Source organism: Hyla sarda, chromosome 9 (genome assembly GCF_029499605.1).
Source record: "Hyla sarda isolate aHylSar1 chromosome 9, aHylSar1.hap1, whole genome shotgun sequence".
Lineage (NCBI taxonomy): Eukaryota > Metazoa > Chordata > Amphibia > Anura > Hylidae > Hyla > Hyla sarda.
Genome location: NC_079197.1, coordinates 172,362,749 through 172,381,607, shown reverse-complemented (window position 1 = coordinate 172,381,607; position 18,859 = coordinate 172,362,749). Strand labels below are relative to the sequence as shown.

The 18,859-nt window shown below is 44.0% G+C and overlaps 1 protein-coding gene and 1 long non-coding RNA gene across 17 annotated transcripts in view; one reads left to right on the top strand and one right to left on the bottom strand.

Moving 5' to 3' along the window:
• The window catches only part of LOC130291090 (uncharacterized), an 81,847-nt gene that overhangs the window by 48,196 nt on the left and 14,792 nt on the right, over positions 1 to 18,859 (top strand). The window contains exon 4 of the long non-coding RNA XR_008847795.1: positions 14,131 to 14,362. This is a non-coding gene — a long non-coding RNA (uncharacterized LOC130291090). The remainder of the gene's footprint in view (positions 1 to 14,130; positions 14,363 to 18,859) is intronic.
• Positions 5,986 to 18,859, bottom strand: part of SYNGAP1 (synaptic Ras GTPase activating protein 1) — a 343,920-nt gene continuing 331,046 nt past the window's right edge. For 10 of the 16 annotated variants that reach the window (XM_056539466.1, XM_056539475.1, XM_056539470.1 and 7 more), the window contains 3 exons: positions 14,198 to 14,279; positions 8,702 to 8,787; positions 5,986 to 7,844 (listed from right to left, as the gene is read on the bottom strand). In XM_056539466.1, coding sequence (XP_056395441.1) covers positions 7,704 to 7,844; positions 8,702 to 8,787; positions 14,198 to 14,279 — 309 coding nt within the window. In that variant the 3' untranslated portion in view covers positions 5,986 to 7,703. Of the gene's footprint in view, positions 7,845 to 8,701; positions 8,788 to 11,128; positions 11,218 to 14,197; positions 14,280 to 18,859 lie in introns of all 16 variants that reach the window. The other 6 variants (XM_056539473.1, XM_056539480.1, XM_056539474.1 and 3 more) reach the window with 5 other exon arrangements.

Here is an 18,859-nt window from a genome sequence, read left to right as displayed (position 1 = left end):
AGGTGTTTTTTTTCTGTCGCACAAAATTTATTCTGTGCGACAGAAAAAAGTCTCTGCAAATTCTGACTACATTAGTGCTTGTACTACTACCCCCATCATGGAACAGGGTCTGTTCCATTTTGGGGATAGTAGTACAGGGGCTGAGGGATTGATCGCACCGGGTCTCACTTCTGATGAGATGTTATTAAGCAGGGGAGCGGGCGGCAGGTTCCGATCCCCTGCAATGTACTGTAAACTTTCATTTTTAAATTCCCCACCGAGGAGCCAATCAGGGCCCCTGGCAGGGTTTTAATATAGAAGCGCTGTGGTGGGCAAAGATGTATAGAATCGCTGGGGGGGGGGGGGTAATATATCTTGCCCCTCCAGCGTTTCTATATATCTTTCCCCCTGCTGCGCTATATCAAACTTAGTGCCTGCTGCGCTTGAATAAATGTACTGCCCCCCCCCAGTGATATTATATATCTATACTGACCCCCGCTGCGCATATACTGACCCCCGCTGCGCATATACTGACCATCTCTGGAATTGTGAAGTCAACATGTCACGTGATCTGGCAACACTTGCAGCCCATTTCAATGCCCAGTCCAACCCAGGAGACGTGGCTACAGGCATCAGCAGGCTTTCAGTCTGTAGCCCAATTCCCAAACTGCATAGGCGCTGTCGACGGGAAGAATGTACGAGTGCAGAAGCCACCGCCATCAGGATCCCAGTACTTCAATTACAAGAAGTACTTTTCTGTGGTCCTGATGGCGGTGGCTGATGCCAATTATACGTACATTGCCATCGATGTCGGCGCCTATGGTAGTACTGGGGACTCACGGGTGCTGAGGACATCTGAATTTGGGCAGCAAGTTTTGCAAGATCAGGTGAGACTCTGCCTCCACCAAAACCTCTTCCGGGTACCACGCATCCAGTCCCCTTCGTCATGGCATCGTTTGAGGCTTTTCTACTGATGAATAACCTGCTGCGCCCAAACCCACAGAGGGGACTGAATGCCCAAGAGTTTTCAACGAAAGGCTGACCCGGGCACGACGCTTCGTGGAGAGCACATTCGGGATTATGAGTAATAGGTGGAGGATCTTCACCTGTGCAATGCAGTTGGATGAGGCCACAGTTGATGCAGTCATCAAAGCCGCGTGTGTCCTCCACAACTATGTCCGTGACTATGAAAGCCCCAACACCTTGCCTGACGAAGGGTCTGTTTCGGACCAGAAACGTGTTGCATATGTGTTTGTAAAATAAAATCCACTGAAACGAATACAACTGGGTTCCAAGTCCTTTTCATATTCAGAGTACCAGCGCCAGGATCGGTCCAATTTTCCACTACCTTCCCTATTCCGACGTAGAAGTGGACACACACGAGGCTTTGAAAGAGGAGCCCATTAACTGGGACTCAGGTCGTCCATCCAACCGTGCTGTACTTGTTCCCCGATGGTGCCGTGTCTTGGCAAGTTTAAATCAGCCTTGGTGATCAACAAACGTTCTCTGGAATTGATGGCTAAGGACCTGAAGCAGTTTGTCAATGGTCTCCATAGATGTCCTCACCTCATGGGAAACCTTCAATCAAGTCATCTACTACCTTCCGGTGTGGTCTTCCCCTTCCCTCAGCAAACTGATGGCTTCTGTCCTACCTTGTGTCCACAACCTACAAACACCTGTTATTTTATACCAAACATTAGTGGAATATTGTTTGCTATAAAAAATTTTATTAACATATTTTGTGAGTATTTTCTTTGAATCAACCTTTTTTTTCTCAGGAAATAACTGTACACCCTTTTTTTAAATGTATTGTAAAAAATTGCTGAAGTATTATAAAAAATAATAATTACCTAGACAATATCTCACTTAATTTTTTAATTTGAAGAGATGTAAAGCTAAAATATTCTTTAAAAAAAATAAAAATAGGAATCTGATTGTTTGCTATGGTGAACTCCACACCATTGGACATGTCCTGACAATAATGCAATAAAAAGGAAAACAATAATTTATTACATACAAGAAATAAATAAAAAAGGATATATAGTTGTTATTCTCCTCCCAGCACTATCTATATACTGCTGCTATCTCCTTGAGTTTAGGATATATAGTAGTTACACACCTGCCAGCTCTATCTGTATACTGCTGCTACTATCTCTATGGGATACGAATATCTTGTAGTTATACACCTACCCTCCAGCTTTCTATATGCTGCTGCTCTCTCTATAGGATCAGGATATATAGTAGGTATACACCTCTACCTCTATCTGTATACATATCTCTTTGGAATTAGGATATACTGTATAATAGACATCTCTACAAAGGTTTCTTCACTTTTTGCTGTGATTTTCAAAAATATCTGCAAAAAATTAAATTTTTACACTGACTATGCAAACATTGCAGCAAAAACAGACAAAATGTGATAGAATGTGTAAAGAAAAGACAATATGCAACAAGTGAACACAGCCTGAAGACTTTAGATCTTCATTAAACACCTCAGTTGTACTTATAGGTCAAATCGCACTTTAAATAAGAAAACATATTAAAGTTGCATGTAATGTGAACTGACCCCAACCCACTTGTGAGTCTCAGCAGTTTAGGCTTCTGGTTGCTGGAGTCTAGCTAGATGATCAGCTTGTTCTCATTAGGTGAATTGCAGTGATGAGACTTCACCCCCCCCTCTCTCTCTCAAAGCCAGATGATTCACAGAAAATGTAGGCCGCATTAGGAAATCTTTTCGGTCCTGAAATAGAATCAAAATGGCTGAAAACCCCATACCTTCACTCATGCCTCTAGTGACCAGAGAGCCTGCGGGCACGTGAGCACTCTGCTCTTGTAGCAGATGGCAGGTGCCGCTTTCATGTAGGCTCTCACCTTACTAGGACGTGAGAGTAAAGAAATCAGAATATTCATCAGATGGGCGGGCATAGCACTGTGTTTAGAGGAGGCAGGGGAGCTCAGCAAGCCGGCTCCATGTCTCCATTGTGCACAGCAACGCTGTAGAAATGAGGATTTTGGGAGGTAGAACTTTTAATCCACTGCACCAATTTATGTATGTAACCCCTTGTTGTAATGTTGTTTACCCGCACTATAAACCAGTGTATTCGGTTTAGTGCGGGTGAAGAGCCTTTGTAGAGTTTCTGCTTAAATTTCCTAATTTTCGCAAGGAACACACGAAAAAACACCTGAAATTGTTTACCCATTTTTTTCTGAGTAGGAGGTATAGTGAGCACTTAGAACCCACAGGTGTTTCAGGAAGTTTTTAGAATTAAGTCATAATTTTTTTTTTTCTTTTTTAATAATGTGTACTTATAGCTCACAATTTCTTCATGTGGGACACAGTAGAAAAAGCACCACAACATTTGTTGTACCATTTCCCCCTGAGTTTGCCCATAATCCATTTGAGACCATAAACAACTCACTGAGGCTCAGAAGGGAAGGAGTGGCTTTTTAGAACAGATTTTGGTGTAATAATTGTAGGCTGCCTGTCAGGGTTGGGCAAGCTGGAGCAACCATGTCGTATCCACCGGCAACGGCTCAACCTCTCTGACTGCTGAGATAGGCGCGGTACAATGGATTAGGCAATAGCAAGGTCTGACGTAGCAGAAGGTCAGGGCAGGCAGCAAGGATCATAGTCAGGGGCAATGGCAAGAGGTCTAGAACACTGGCTTGGGACACACAAGGAACGCGTTCACTGGCACAATGGCAACAAGATCCGGGAAGGAAGGGAAGTGAGGTTATATAGGGAAGTGCACAGGTGAACACACTAATCAGAACCAGACGCCAATCAGTGGCGCACCGGCCCTTTAAATCGCAGAGAGCCGGCGCGCGCGCCCTAGGGAGTGGGGCCGCGCGCGCCAGGACAGAACAGACGGGGAACGAGTCTGGTAAGCGGGCCGGGATGCGAATCGCGAGCGGGCGCGTCCCGCATCGCATCCCGGCTAGGGACATTATCGCAGCGCTCCCGGTCAGTGGGTCTGACCGGGGCGCTGCGAACAGGAGAACGCTGCGAGCGCTCCGGGGAGGAGCGGGGACCCGGAGCGCTCGGCGTAACACTGCCCCTTCTGCCCAGTTATGGAATTGTAGTTTTTGGGGGTTCATGCTCGGTGTTAAAATTATCAATCACTGGCATGATTCGCTGCCTTTTTTTCCTTCTGGATGCAGCTATTTTTTTTCTCTTTTTCTTCTTGTTTTTTGTGGGATAAGTATTTTTTATTGGTACCATTTTAAGTGCATATAGTCTACTGAATATAGTCTACTGAACGCCAATACTTTTTTTTTTGTGGAAAGAAAATTTTAAACAAAAGGCAATTCATCTGAATGTAGACTGTAGAAGAGAACGTCATGTAACTCGAGATCAGTGCAAATCAAAAAAATAATAAACGTGATAAATGTGAGTTTGTGAAACTTTTTAAATCAGTAGATTCCAACTTTTTTTGTCTCCAGCTGTTGCAGAACTACAACTCCCAACATGCTAGGAGTTGTAGTTTAGCGACAAGAAAGATAACCAAAGGCTGGAGACCACAATTGTGTATTAGAACTCAAAAGTCACACTTGTAAAAACACTTTCACAATTCATTTACATATTTAACTTTTTATTTTATTTATTGTTTTAAAAAGTATACACCCAAAAATAAGTTCGGCTTAGTCACCTTCAGATAAATGTTTATTTTCTCCTGTCACCATAAGGTTTTGATATGCAGCCACATTTTTTTTGGGTCAAGCAAACGTCCCGCGAAGGGGGCGAACATTTTGCTTGACCTCGGATCTCTTCAGAGGGACCTAGCTGTACGTCGCTAGAGAATAAAAGTTGATATCACAGTTTAGAAAACACATTGCAAACAGGAAAATCATCTTTACATAGTAGCGTCTGGAAGTGGCCAATCGGATCCTGCTCGGCCGCATATCAGGATTATTATTGTTAGATCAGGGGCGAATGTCCAAGATCAAAATATCACAGGCAGGCACTAAATAACAACCAACTGCATATACGTTATGATCATAGATGAGAAGTAGAATGTCATCTCGGTATTGACCAGAAGAACAATGAGAGTCCCGGGCCTTGGTTTTAGATGTCCAATATTGGCCAAGGAGGCCTAAGGAGGGTCTGGTTGGTTGTGGCTTCTGAAGGTCTTGCCAGGACTAAAAAAAAATTGAATGTTTTTGAAAATGAAGCATTCCAACCGCATCGGGAACGCTTGTCCAATGTCACGGTTTAGCTTCAGTTGTGTAATAAGTTTTAATGTAGTAATTGGGAGCCTAAAAGATGAGTTTACACTAGATCAACATGGGACTTGTGTGCAGTGACTGAAGGTATAGGCCATAAACTAATCTCAAAAGCCAGTTTTTTGACAATATAACACGTGGACACTGGTGGTTCTCAAGAGAAGACTATCACACTTGGTTTGGCTTTCTGTCTGTCTCAGTAAGGCTAGACGGAAAATGAATGTAAGTTGGAGGAAGACTGCCCATGGACATAAATCGTACTGAAAAGCACTGGGATCCCTTTTCCAATGTCACGGTTTAGCTTTCTTTAGTTGCATAACTTTAGGTTTTAGAGTAGTCACTGGAAGCCTACAAGAAGTCTACACTAGATCAACATAGGATGGCACTTGTACACAGTAACTGGAGGTCTACACGATTCATGTGAGGTCTTGGCCATAAACTAATCTTAAAAATCAGTTTTTGATAATACATCATCCCATGTGGACACTGGTGGCACTCAAGAGAAGCCCACCATACTTGACCTGGCTTTCTGTCTGTCTCAGTAAGGCAAAGCGGCCGATTAATCTAAGTTAGGAGAAAGATTGTGCCCAATAACATACTGTATGTAATACTGCAAAGCATTGAGACTTCTTGACCAAGGTTGGCCAAATTACGGTTTTCCACCAGTTGTGTAACTACAAGTCTACAACATGGGACTTGTGCACACAAACTGGAGGACTAAAAGATTCTTGAGACTACACTAGATTGACATTGGACACCTTTGCAACATGGGAGTTAGTGCAGTCTAAGCGACTCTAGTGCTTTTCATCCAAATGGAAGGATTTCTAAAGCATCGACCAGTGGTAATCTATTAAATATGGTATCTTCCAGGCAAAGCCTCCATTGTTTTTCCAGTGCTTTACTATGAGGGACATTCTACTTTCTCTATAAACATGTCCAACTTCTGGCACATATCACTTTATTATGAATCACTTTGGTTAATCGAGGATTCTGCATTCATCTACACGTGTGCATTCCTGGCTTATATCATGAGAACAATGACCTTTAGTGGCATGGTGGTCACCTCTGGAGATCCCTGTGGTGAGATGTGACCGGACTGTCTGATGGGAGATAGACAATGGACGTCAGCACCTGTTGTCTTGTTCGGTAAATATATAAATATAATAAATAACAGAAATCAGTGGCTGTCTGAGCTCTGGACTCACAGAACGACTCTGAATTCTCTTTTTTTTTCTTTAAATGTTTTATATTTACACAGAACGTCAAAAAGAACCAAGTACAATCAAAATTATCTTTACTGACACATTCATTTCGGGCCCGGCTGCTCCTGTCACCGAGGTGAAGAGGGGCCCTGCAAGTTTTATGGCACCAACCTCTGATATGGGTGAAACTAACGCCCTTCCCGCCTCCCCCCCCCATCCAAACGCAAGTTCCATGCGACCTTTGAGGCCAAGTTATTTATAAACTCCCCGTATCACAGGAAGTGGAGTTAAGATTGTAAGCTCTTTGGGGCGGGAGACTTGGGTCACTGGTTTTGGCTCCGCGCAGACTGACAGGTTTAGAGAAATAAATAAAGTTTTATAATAATTAATAATTTCAGAATATTAATAATAAATGATCTCTAGTCTCCCAGAACAGCTGCCCATAATAGGAGGTAAATGCACTATGTCCCCGTGTAACCAGCTACAAGAGTCCATCCCCCGGGAGCTCCTGTTTCTAGTTTTTTTGTCCATTTTTGGCTTTCTCCAATCCTCAATTCTCCCAACCTCTGATCCTTCACCTCCCTATGCCAACCCTGAATCCTGCACCTCCACCATGGCCTCCATCTACACGGCCTTTATCTTGAGGCCATCACTATTCCTCCATCTTACATTGTATAGGTCTCCTGATCTGATACTCAAATTCCTGTGTGACACACAGAACAGAGGGGTCGGAGGGGTTAAGAACATAAATGGTGATGAGCAGATGAGGGATGAGAAGAGGTATGTAAGAAGGGATGAGCCGGGAGTGAGGGCAGGTAGATGAGAGGATGTAGACTGGAGTAATGGTTGGGGAGGTATCCCCTACAGTGCAGATCTGTCAGTGCGAATCCCAGGGCCTCAGACCTGAGACAGAGAGCTGGAGGGGGGGGGGGGGGGTGGATCGATGGGAAATTCAAAGGGTCAATGATGGTGGAAAAGTTTAGCGGAGGGTCAGAGAAACTGATAGATTTAGGAGTCCATTGTGAACAAAGGCTTAGGAGATAGGATTCATATGGTGAGGGTCTTAGGATAAGTTCAGTGCGATATCCCCTTCTCTCTCCTCTCCACTTCCCACGTGTGTCCGGGGTCACACAGATTGTCTGCTGCAGGTCTGGACGGCACAGAGGGAGGGTTTCAGAGTCAGGGAGGAAAGGGGGTGCCCAGCCCCCTCCCCATCAGGCCTCTGGACAGACGCCTCTGTGGGGGAATCCCAGTCCCCCTTCCTCCCTCCCAGCTCCTGGACGGACCCCTCAGCTCCGGTTAGTGATGGTCACTTGAGTTTAGAAAGTCTCCATTTTCTGTGATTTGGAGTCGAGGAGGCAGAGGTGGAAGGGCCCCATTCCATGGAGTCGCCAGCCTCAGACGCGGGTCTGCTGAACCCACGGAGGGAAACTTCTTCTCCTGTTGGGGGGAGAAAGGGAGAGAGAGCTTACTTACAGATGTAACAGAAAGACACTACGGACAATGTACACATGTAAATGTCACATAGAGACACACATCGGTCAGCAGAGCTACACCCAGAGGTCACCTACAGCCAACGCACATACAAGCGCAAGACGTCCTGCTCTATACACCAGTGAACAATGAAGAGCGTTGTGTTATCAGCTTATAATAGCTAACCACCTTCTGTGGGACTGCCTGCAAGAAATGTGACACATAGAAAAGCATTGCACATAACACAAAGAAGTAGCAAACAGTGACAATCCTTGCCAAATACAATACAAAAAGGCTATATACATAGGGGTGCAGGGATGGGCCAGGATGTAGCACTTCAATGTACTAATATATATTCTATCAACATTCAGTGTCCCAATCCTGTTCTTGAGGGGTGTGACTAAAGGGTGAACAGGGTGGTCTGCTCTGTATGGATGTATGTAGCTCCCTATGGATGTATTCCATATATCCCATTCATAGAGAGCTGACTGCTCAACTGTAATCATGTTATAAGGTGGAACTGATGAATATGGGAGAACCAGGAGAACACCCCATGGCTTCTTCTCCATTGTTCAGCCCTCAATTATCTGGGTTGGTTGATATGTTGATATTAATAGAATATATATGTTCCTCCTGGCTCGTTGGCAGCTTCTTTAAGATGCCAACTATCGACTGGCATCTTTACTGGCCTATGCTCAATGTTGTGCATGTATCTATGGTGGGGAGGGGGTTGAATTTGCGATTTAAAGCACACCTCCAGACAAACCTGACAGTGCAGATGCAGATCAACTCCACCCCAACTCCTCCCCGCACGTCATACTCACAAGACTCCAGGAAGAAGAGGTATGGGCTGCTGAATGCAGGGTCGTCACACTCGAGAACTCCTTAAACTGTCCTTGTGCCTGCAGAACTGATATGAGGGAGGCAGGTTGTCACCAATGAGTTTCTTTCCCTGACTAACAAAATAATGACTTTGCAGGGTTAAAAAAAAGTTTATATGTATAACTTACTCACTCATTGGTCCTGTAGAGCCATTACTTTGTTAATATGACTTAGGAGGAGATATTGGGGCAATGAGCTTAGCACCAGTTAAAGAGGGTTTTCCACCACAAGACACCCATCCCTGGTCTGTTACTAATCAATGGTGGTTCCAACTATTGGGACACCGACCAACCACAAGAAAGGAGATCCTGTGCCCCCTCTTTTGAATGGGCAAGTGTTTGGACATGCGCAGTGCAGCTCCATTCAACGCCATATGTCAGACGGAGATAGCTGAGTACAGCACTTTGTTATCTTCATCTGGCCCATAGTGGAAGTGTCCATATCAAAATAGAAAGACTCATGATTGGTGCGGGTCCCAGCAGTCAGATACCCATCAATTAGACACTTTACAGATGGGGATGAGTGGCTTTTATGGAAAAAACACTTTAAATCCAAACGAGTAGGTTTTTCGTGAAGGTGTGCTTTACATATGCCCTTACAGGATATATGGATGGAATAGAGGGATGGCATTCCCCACTCAGATGGCAGCCCCTTGATTTTATTGTGTAATGCTATTATTTGTCATTGGGTGACCCTTAACACAGGGAATGGAAGATCCAATGTAGACAACCCCTTTTAAGAAAGCTCATTGAGACACAGTGATGGGACCCTCCTGGCATTGGGCTATACCCTTACGTATTAAGTAGTAAGTATATTGTGGTCATTACTACTTCTCAGAATGTGTGAAGATCCTGGATGCAGAGGACTTTACCATTTCACCATTTTGTTTCACGTATCTCCAGTTCCTGAAAATGTATTGACCTCTAAGATTTACGATGAGGTCAGTGGTCTCCAACCCTTGGTAATCAATCTCTTATGAAACTTTTAACTCCCAGCATGCCTGAGAGCCACAGGCTGTCTGGTACATGCTGAGAGTTATAGTCTTGCAACAACTGGAGAACCCAAAAGGTTGAAGAGCACTTCTATAAATTGAGGTTTGGGAAGGTCTTTTCAGCCCTGAAAACTAGAAAATGTTATTAAAAAAAAGTATCAATAAGAACCGCAACTCTATACATATATAAATAAATCTACATTTGCTACAAAATGTCTCCCCAAAACTTTCATCTCATTCCAGAAAGTTAACATATTTTGTTCTATTGGGACTATCTCCAATACCTTATACACAATTAGAGAGTCCAACCTTCAAAGCCAACTGTAAAATGGAGGCATCTCAGATCTTTGAGATAATCCAATCCCATCCTAATCTATCTATACTGGGACGAGACCTTCAAAGACATAGGTTCCTTTTGGGTATTATAGACTAAGCCATATTCCACCATAGCCCTTCTGGTTTTTTTTCAGACCCCCTTTCATGTTCCATGTTTACCACTCAAATACAACTTATTCCAGAGTTCACTGTCACTGGGAGCTACAACATCTATTGGGCATCAAGTATAAAAACTACGGCAAAACTAAACATGGAGCGGCTGCCCATAGCCACCATGCCATAACATGATCTGGTTGGTTGCTGTGGGCAGCTTCTCCACTTTTTTTTAGCCTAGATCACATGTTTAACAGCAAATATGAAATACTTGTTAATGTCCAAATGTTAAAGAATAACTCCACCCAAAGCATAAACATTCACGATAGGGGAGACCGCATTAGTCTGGGTGGTTGGAGATCTGCAGTAGACTCACGCTCCACCATCATGTGAGAATCAGCACCCGCTCAATGCAGGGAATCAGTGTTTAGAGGACAGAGGTGGAGTTACTGGTCAACGTGATGTCATTTTATAGTCACACTGTGAATATTAGGATGGAGTTACCCTTTATGCTGCCCAAACCATGCATTCTTATAGTACCAACCTAGTAAGAAGAGCAGCTCAACCAATATGGTATCTGGACATAGTATATACAATAGAAACCCAACAGCACCATATAATTTATTGGCAAGGAGACCTCCATAACCCTTCTTCAACCCTTGTGTCTTAGTGTCAGACTGGTTGTCACTTTTTGAATCAGCCAATGGAGGTCCGGCCAAGTTGCTATGATAAGATTAGGAATTTCCAAGAATAGGTGGAGCTGCTCTTAATAAAATGTTGATATTATAGGCCGGTTATTTTTTTAACATGGTTCTGGCATCACGTGACTGAACAAGCTATGAATTTACATCTATGAGCGTTCGGCGTGTTATTGCGGCTATCGGACGGGGTGATCATGAGATGGATTCAGACAGAAGACAGGTGATATAATGAAATTCACCCTTCTTACCATCCCTTCCTGTCTTCTTCATTAATCTTAAACCTGCGCACTTTCCCTTCCCAGCGTGTGGCACTACTGCGCTGTGGTATAGACTGGCGCTATATGAATAAAGGATAATAATGGTAATAATTCTTCATATTGGCAGTCTTCCTCACCTCCTCCCTTTAATGTCTATTTAGTCCACTTCCTGCTCCCCATTGTATTTTCATCACTTCCTATGTTCTAGAAGGCCATATAGACATCATAGAAGGATTCCCCAGGTTGGAACCTTCTTTTATGAGCCAGAATAAAGAGCCCCTCTATATGATTTAAGACATCCTTGTATAGCTGCAATTTAATACTACATATCCCCTGTAGCGGCCACTGTAGTAGGGTAAATGCCTGGCTGCTCTTCCCCAACAAAATCAGCTGAATGCCAGGGGTGGCTGGAGTGGGACCTGTGGTAAATCAGCGGTTTGCCGGGGAGGCTTGGAGTGGGACCGGTGGTAAATCAGCGGTTTGCCGGGGAGGCTTGGAGTGGGACCTGGGGTAAATCAGCGGTTTTCCGGGGAGGCTTGGAGTGGGACCGGTGGTAAATCAGCGGTTTTCCGGGGAGGCTTGGAGTGGGACCGGTGGTAAATCAGCGGTTTGCCGGGGAGGCTTGGAGTGGGACCTGGGGTAAATCAGCGGTTTTCCGGGGAGGCTTGGAGTGGGACCTGGGGTAAATCAGCGGTTTGCCGGGGAGGCTTGGAGTGGGACCAGTGGTAAATCAGCGGTTTGCCGTGGAGGCTTGGAGTGGGACCGGTGGTAAATCAGCGGTTTGCCGGGGAGGCTTGGAGTGGGACCTTGGGTAAATCAGCGGTTTTCCGGGGAGGCTTGGAGTGGGACCTGGGGTAAATCAGCGGTTTGCCGTGGAGGCTTGGAGTGGGACCTGGGGTAAATCAGCGGTTTGCCAGGGAGGCTTGGAGCGGGACCTGGGGTAAATCAGCGGTTTTCCGGGGAGGCTTGGAGTGGGACCTGGGGTAAATCAGCGGTTTGCCGGGGAGGCTTGGAGTGGGACCTGGGGTAAATCAGCGGTTTTCCGGGGAGGCTTGGAGTGGGACCGGTGGTAAATCAGCGGTTTGCCAGGGAGGCTTGGAGTGGGACCTGGGGTAAATCAGCGGTTTTCCGGGGAGGCTTGGAGTGGGACCTGGGGTAAATCAGCGGTTTTCCGGGGAGGCTTGGAGTGGGACCTGGGGTAAATCAGCGGTTTGCCGGGGAGGCTTGGAGTGGGACCGGTGGTAAATCAGCGGTTTGCCAGGAAGGCTTGGAGTGGGACCTGGGGTAAATCAGCGGTTTTCCGGGGAAGCTTGGAGTGGGACCTGGGGTAAATCAGCGGTTTTCCGGGGAGGCTTGGAGTGGGACCTGGGGTAAATCAGCGGTTTGCCGGGGAGGTTTGGAGTGGGACCTGGGGTAAATCAGCCATTTGCCAGGGATGCCCAAAGTGGGGCCTGGGGTAAATCAGCTGATTGTCCTGTAAGCCTCATTCTGAAAAGGGTTGTTTCTGATTTGTGGCCATCAACGATTGGGGATCACAGGACCCCAATCCTTCCTACAGATTAGGGTCCCACACCTAGCATAAATTTATGGTAGATTATTTGGGTACAGGAATGCACCTTTAATAATTAATAGAATTTTCAAGAAAGGATCACCATCCTCTCAGATTATTTAGGTTCTCCACTTTGGACAATCCCTACTTCTTAAAAGGATCACTCATTACTAAACTGATTACAAAGTGAGCAGGGAAAGCGAGCAGGAGGTGTTTCATTTCCCTGCAGGGCCACCATAGGAGAGATGAAGCTTTGCACATTTTCCATTCAAATCAAGGTGCAGTCTATGTAGTGTGGGGCAAGTCATGTCCACCAGAGAGAAAGAGACGCTTATTTTTAAAGCCCTCTTCACTCTGGTCAAAAAAGACGAGGATCCTGAACAGAAGACCCCACAGAATTCCCTAACAGGATATATGAGAATGGGTTTTCCAACATGAACAACCCTTTAAAGGGAATGTGTCATCAGAAAATGACATATTGTTTAAATAAAGTTTTTATGTTTAAAGAAATTGTGGTGTTATTTTTTCTAGTTTTCCATTTTGCTATCTACATTTAAGAGAATCCTTAATTGCAGTTTCCATTCACTCTACTGGGCCTAAAACTAAGCAGAGACTTTCTGGTCTGTCTGTAATGATAAGGAGGAGGCTACTGGAAAGTGATCTCTACAAAATTACAGTCAGAGGTGACACCAGAAGATATAGAAGACAATACATCCCACCATGTGGAATGACCTACTCCGAGGTCACAGAGCATGCCCAGTAACATTTCCTAATTATGCCAATGGGACAGCTTCAGTCTATTGTTGCCTAAATCCATCTTCAGCTAAGCACAGGTGGGTCCTGTGATATGAGAAGGTTTTGTATAAACCTGATCTAACACTCAACAAGTAGGCCAGAAGCTCTTTGGCTTGTGATGGTCTCTCCTGCTGTGGGACACACTTTATTCTCAATACACGTTCATGTCACATTGCAGTTAATATATAAGAACCATCTTCAGTATATTTCTATCACATGAGAGAGATATAGTGAAGGTGGACACACATGGTCAGATGTCCCACAGCCATCGATGGCTGGGTAGGCATCTGTCCTTAGGCCCCATGGGCATCTCTAGCGCATGGGAACCCAATCCTCCCTTCTTTATGAGAAAAGAAGAGGACAGGGTCATCGCACAGAGATTTTCCAGCATGTCAGAGAATCTGTGTGTGTGATATCGAGCACTTCCATCCCGCATGTATGGCCGGCTTCACAATCCTTAATATACTGTCACCTGGGGACTATGAACCAATCACTATGCATGAAGTCCCCCTTTAATATTATTAATAGCTCTCAGTTTCTTGGACTTTTCTGCTAAATCTAGAGATTTGGTCTTTGCCCAGCATAAATCTCTCAGAATATTACTTGTCCTTAGCCTTTTTTTTTGTTGCCCTCCCTTCTCTTTCCCCAGATGACAGACAGGACAGGGTGTGATGGTGATGTCACACACAAAGGCACAATGACATTGTAATTTCCACCTGAGCCTCGATAAGTCTCCTCTTCATATCGATTGGTTCTTGTGTGTGATCCTTCCTGATCTCCTCCTCCACCAGCATCAACCTGTAGGGGCGAAACAAAAAATGGCCGCTGAAAGCACCAAATCCACATGGACAAGATACTTGGAACCTTCCCGATAGTTTAAGGTCAGTGTCACACAAGGAGATTTCTGGGCTATATATACATAATAATAGAACGTATAAACATAATACAGAATCATGATGAAAACTAAATATTCAAAAAGTACTTAAAGGGGTTATCCAGGAAAAAACTTATATATATATATATATATATATATATATATATATATAAGATCAACTGGCTCCAGAAAGGTAAATAGATTTGTAAATTACTTCTATTATAAAATCTTAATCCTTTCAGTACTTATGAGCTTCTGAAGCTGAGTTGTTCTTTTCTGTCTAATTGCTCTCTGATGACACCTGTCTCGGGAACCGCCCAGTTTAGACGCAAATCCCCATAGCAAACCTCTTCTAAACTGGGCGGTTCCCGAGACAAGCAGAGATGTCAGCAGAGAGCACTTAGACAGAAAAGAACAACCTTAACTTCAGAAGCTCATAAGTACTGAAAGGATTAAGATTTTTTTTTATAGAAGTTATCTGTTTAACTTTCTGGAGCCAGTTGATATATAAAAAAAAAAGCTTTTTCCTGGATAACCCCTTTAAAGGGGTACTCCGCTACTCAGTGTTTGGAACAAACTGTTCCTAACTCTGGAGCCGACATCGGGAGCTTGTGACGTCCCAGCCCCACCCCCACATGATGTCATGCCCCGCCCCCTCAATGCAAGTCTATGGGAGGGGGCGTGACAGCCGTCACGCCCCCTCCCATAGACTTGCATTGAGGGGACGGGGTGTGACATAATGAGGGGGCGGGGCTGTGACGTCACAAGCTCCCGATGACGGCTCCAGAGTTAGGAACAGTTTGTTCCAAATGCTGAGCAGTGGAGTACCCCTTTAAGTCTATATTCAAACTTCATTGAACTATGGGTCAAAATACAACCCAAAAGTAGCCAGAAGTCATCTCCATGTGACACCGCCTTGCCAAGATCACCGAATATCCAGAGGAACATGTGTGTCATATGTAGGATGATGTAGTCCAGGAATAGTTTATCACTGCAAATATGGGGAAAGCGATTACAGCTAACGGAGATTCTTCTACACTTCTACACTTTGTGATTTTACTTCCACCAAGAGTAACATGAAAGTTTGTAAAACTTTGGGTGAAGTCCCAAGCCTTAGGGTTCTGTAGGAAGGAACAAGGGGCGGCCATTGATAGTCGGTATGCGTCACCGAGGTTCCCGGCCTCGGGGAGGTAAGAGACGGTTTTTCTCAAGTGTCAGTGTTGCTGTTTAGTATGGGTGTAAGTATGATCCGGGACGGCTTTTATTGGGAATAGCCAAAGTGCTGGGTGGGTGACTAGTCCCCACATTCCATGCCGGGTCTTGGCAGGCTTATAAAGCAGTCAGGACTGTCAGGTGAGTGTTGTGTGTGATTGATCTCCATCTGACAGTCAAGTTGTGGAGTCCAGAGCTGAGGGCTAAAGAATACAAACAGGCATGATGGCCGCCTGGAAGCCCGCCAGTGAACTTTTCGGTGGCTGAACATTTAGCCGGGTGTGATCCGACAGACCTAGGATTCCAGGTGAACTTTATTTTGCTGTGTATGAACAAGCACCAACACTGTTTTGCTTTGCTGTGTATGAGGCCGGGTTCACATCACGTTTTTGCCATACTGTTTCAATCAGTTTTTCTAAAGAAAACCGTATGGCAAAAAAACGGATGGAACAGTATGGGAAAAAGTATCCTGTATGCGTTTTTAAACTTTATACTGTTTTTAAAAATGCATACAGTTCCATCCATTTTTATACAAAAAAAAAGAAAATACATAAGTTTTTGATCATTTTGTCCATTTTTAATGGGAGGGGTCTTGGGTGGGGAACTTTACTTTGCAAATGTGCATTTGCATCCTAAAAACCGTGGTTGACCACGATTTTGTCTCCGGTTTAAAAACTGTACTGCAACCGTATACTTTTTATTTATTTATTTTTTTACATGGACGTCAATGGGAAACGCACATGTATACGGTTTTTACTTTGCACATGTGCATTTGCATCCTAAAGTTCCCACCCAACACCCCTCCCATTAAAAATGCACAAAATTATCAAAAACGTATGTTTATTTATTTATTTTTTAATAAAAACAGACGGAACCATATGCACTTTTAAAAACAGTATACAGTTTCTAAACGCATACGGTTTATTTTTTTCCCATACTGTTCCATCCGTTTTTTTGCCATACGGTTTTCTTTAGAAAAAAAAACGGATTGAAAACAGTATGGAAAAACGTGATGTGAACCCAGCCTGAACAAGCACCAAGACTGTTATGTTTTGCTGAGTGTGAATACAACTCTAAAGTTTTATTGACAACCTGGTTCCTTGCCTCTAAACTGCGCCCGCTAACCTGACTACCAGAGCAAATCCCCACAGTGCCCATAGACATTAGAAGCCCCTGGGCAAATGAAGCAGATTTCAGTAGGATCTGTAGTCCGGCTTCACGTCTGTGGACTCCATTAGATATAGACCTCTCAATGGTATGAATGGTTTTCTACTGACAACAGGTGGTAATAACATATTTACACCACCTTGAAAGTTTTGGAACCACTATGGGCGATCTGTGTAAAAGAAAATATATAGATCTTGCTATTCTGTATAACACTCTAGATCACCGGTATTTATAAATTCTTCACTAAAAGTAATGGTGTGGTACATGGTGCAATACTGGTGTTGTTTGACAGTATGATACTGGTGTGGTGTGACAGTACTGGTGTGGTGTAACAATGTGATACTGATCTGGTTCTGGGTAGTGCGACAGTAGTATACTGATATGATACTGGCGTGGCGTGTGAGTGTGCTGTGGTGGTGTGCCAGCGTAAACTCAAGTGTGGTAAGTGGATGTGATATTGGTGTGGTGTGACTGTGGTACTGGGGTGGTGTGAGGATGTGGTGAGATTACGTGGTACTTGTGTGAAGTATTGTGTGGTACTGGTGTGATATTGGCGTGGCGTGTGAGTGTGCTGGGGTGGTGTGAGGATGTGGTGAGTACATGGTACTTGTGTGAAGTATTGTGTGGTACTGGTGTGATGTGACCGTGTGGTACTGGTGCAATATAAGTGGAGTGTACCGATGAGGTTAGACAGTATTGTACTGGTATAATAGTGGTATGGTGTGATACTGATGTGGTGTAGCATGACAGTGTGATACTGGTGTGATGGTGGGGTACCGGTGAGGTGTGACAGTTTTGTACTGGTATAAAAGTGGTGTGGTAAAATAGTATGGTATGAAAGGGTTGTACTGGTATATTAAAGGGGTACTCCGGTGAAAACCTTTTTTCTTTTAAATCAACTGGTGGCAGAAAGTTAAACATATTTGTAAATTACTTCTATTAAAAAATCTACAGCGGAAATTCTTTTCTTTTTGGAATGCTCTCTGATGACATCACAAGCACAGTGCTCTCTGCTGACGTTATTATAATAATAATGCTTTATTTATTGTTGTCCTTAGTGGGATTTGAACCCAAGTCCCCAGCACTGCAAGGCAGCAGTGCTAACCACTGAACCACCATGCTGCCCTTAGCATCCATCTGCTATGCATGGTTGCTAAAACGGACAGAGATGTCAGCAGAGAGCACTGTGCTCGTGATGTCATCAGTGTTCCAAAAAGAAAGGAATTTCCTCTGTAGCATTCAGCAGCTAATAAGTACTGGAAGGATTAAGATTTTTTAATGGAAGTAATTTACAAATATGGCAAAGGAATGTGGACACCGCTCTCACCAGCGCTGGACACCTCTCACACCTGTGCAGTGGACTGCCGGCACCGCCTCCGGCAACTCCCTATGCTAGAAAAGAACTCCGTCCGGCACCAAAGTATGGGGTAAAAAGGCTTGTCTTTATTTATTCCACTGCAGGATACATACAGATCAAGATTTCTGACGCGTTTCGCCCTTTACAGGGCTTAATCGTAGACTAATACATCTTGTACGAAAGGATCATGTATACATCTATATCAATTGTAAACCTTAGAAAACCAAAATAGCTAATAATAACTTGTTTGAGATCTAATTTAACGGCTATAAGGTATTTTGAGATAGAAAATAAGAGTAATTTTGGCACTATCTCAAAATACCTTATAGCCGTTAAATTAGATCTCAAACAAGTTAGTATTAGCTATTTTGGTTTTCTAAGGTTTACAATTGATATAGATGTATACATGGTCCTTTCGTTTCACACTAGTATGTAGATAGTATTAGGGATCATCAAATGAATTAGGTTTACGGCTAAACCCGTATGACTTTAGGATAAGATTCACACACAGAAATAACGGCTAAATAGGAAGGTGTGAACTAGCGTGTAGATAATCACCTCAGGCTACCCTAATAGAGTGTGATCCATGTGTTATCCAGGTATCCAGTTCTTCCATGTAATTTTAATGTGACGATGCGGTAGGTCATGTGACCAGATCGCTCAGTATTTTAATCATGTTTGTTACAAGATGTATTAGTCTACGATTAAGCCCTGTAAAGGGCGAAACGCGTCAGACATCTTGATCTGTATGTATCCTGCAGTGGAATA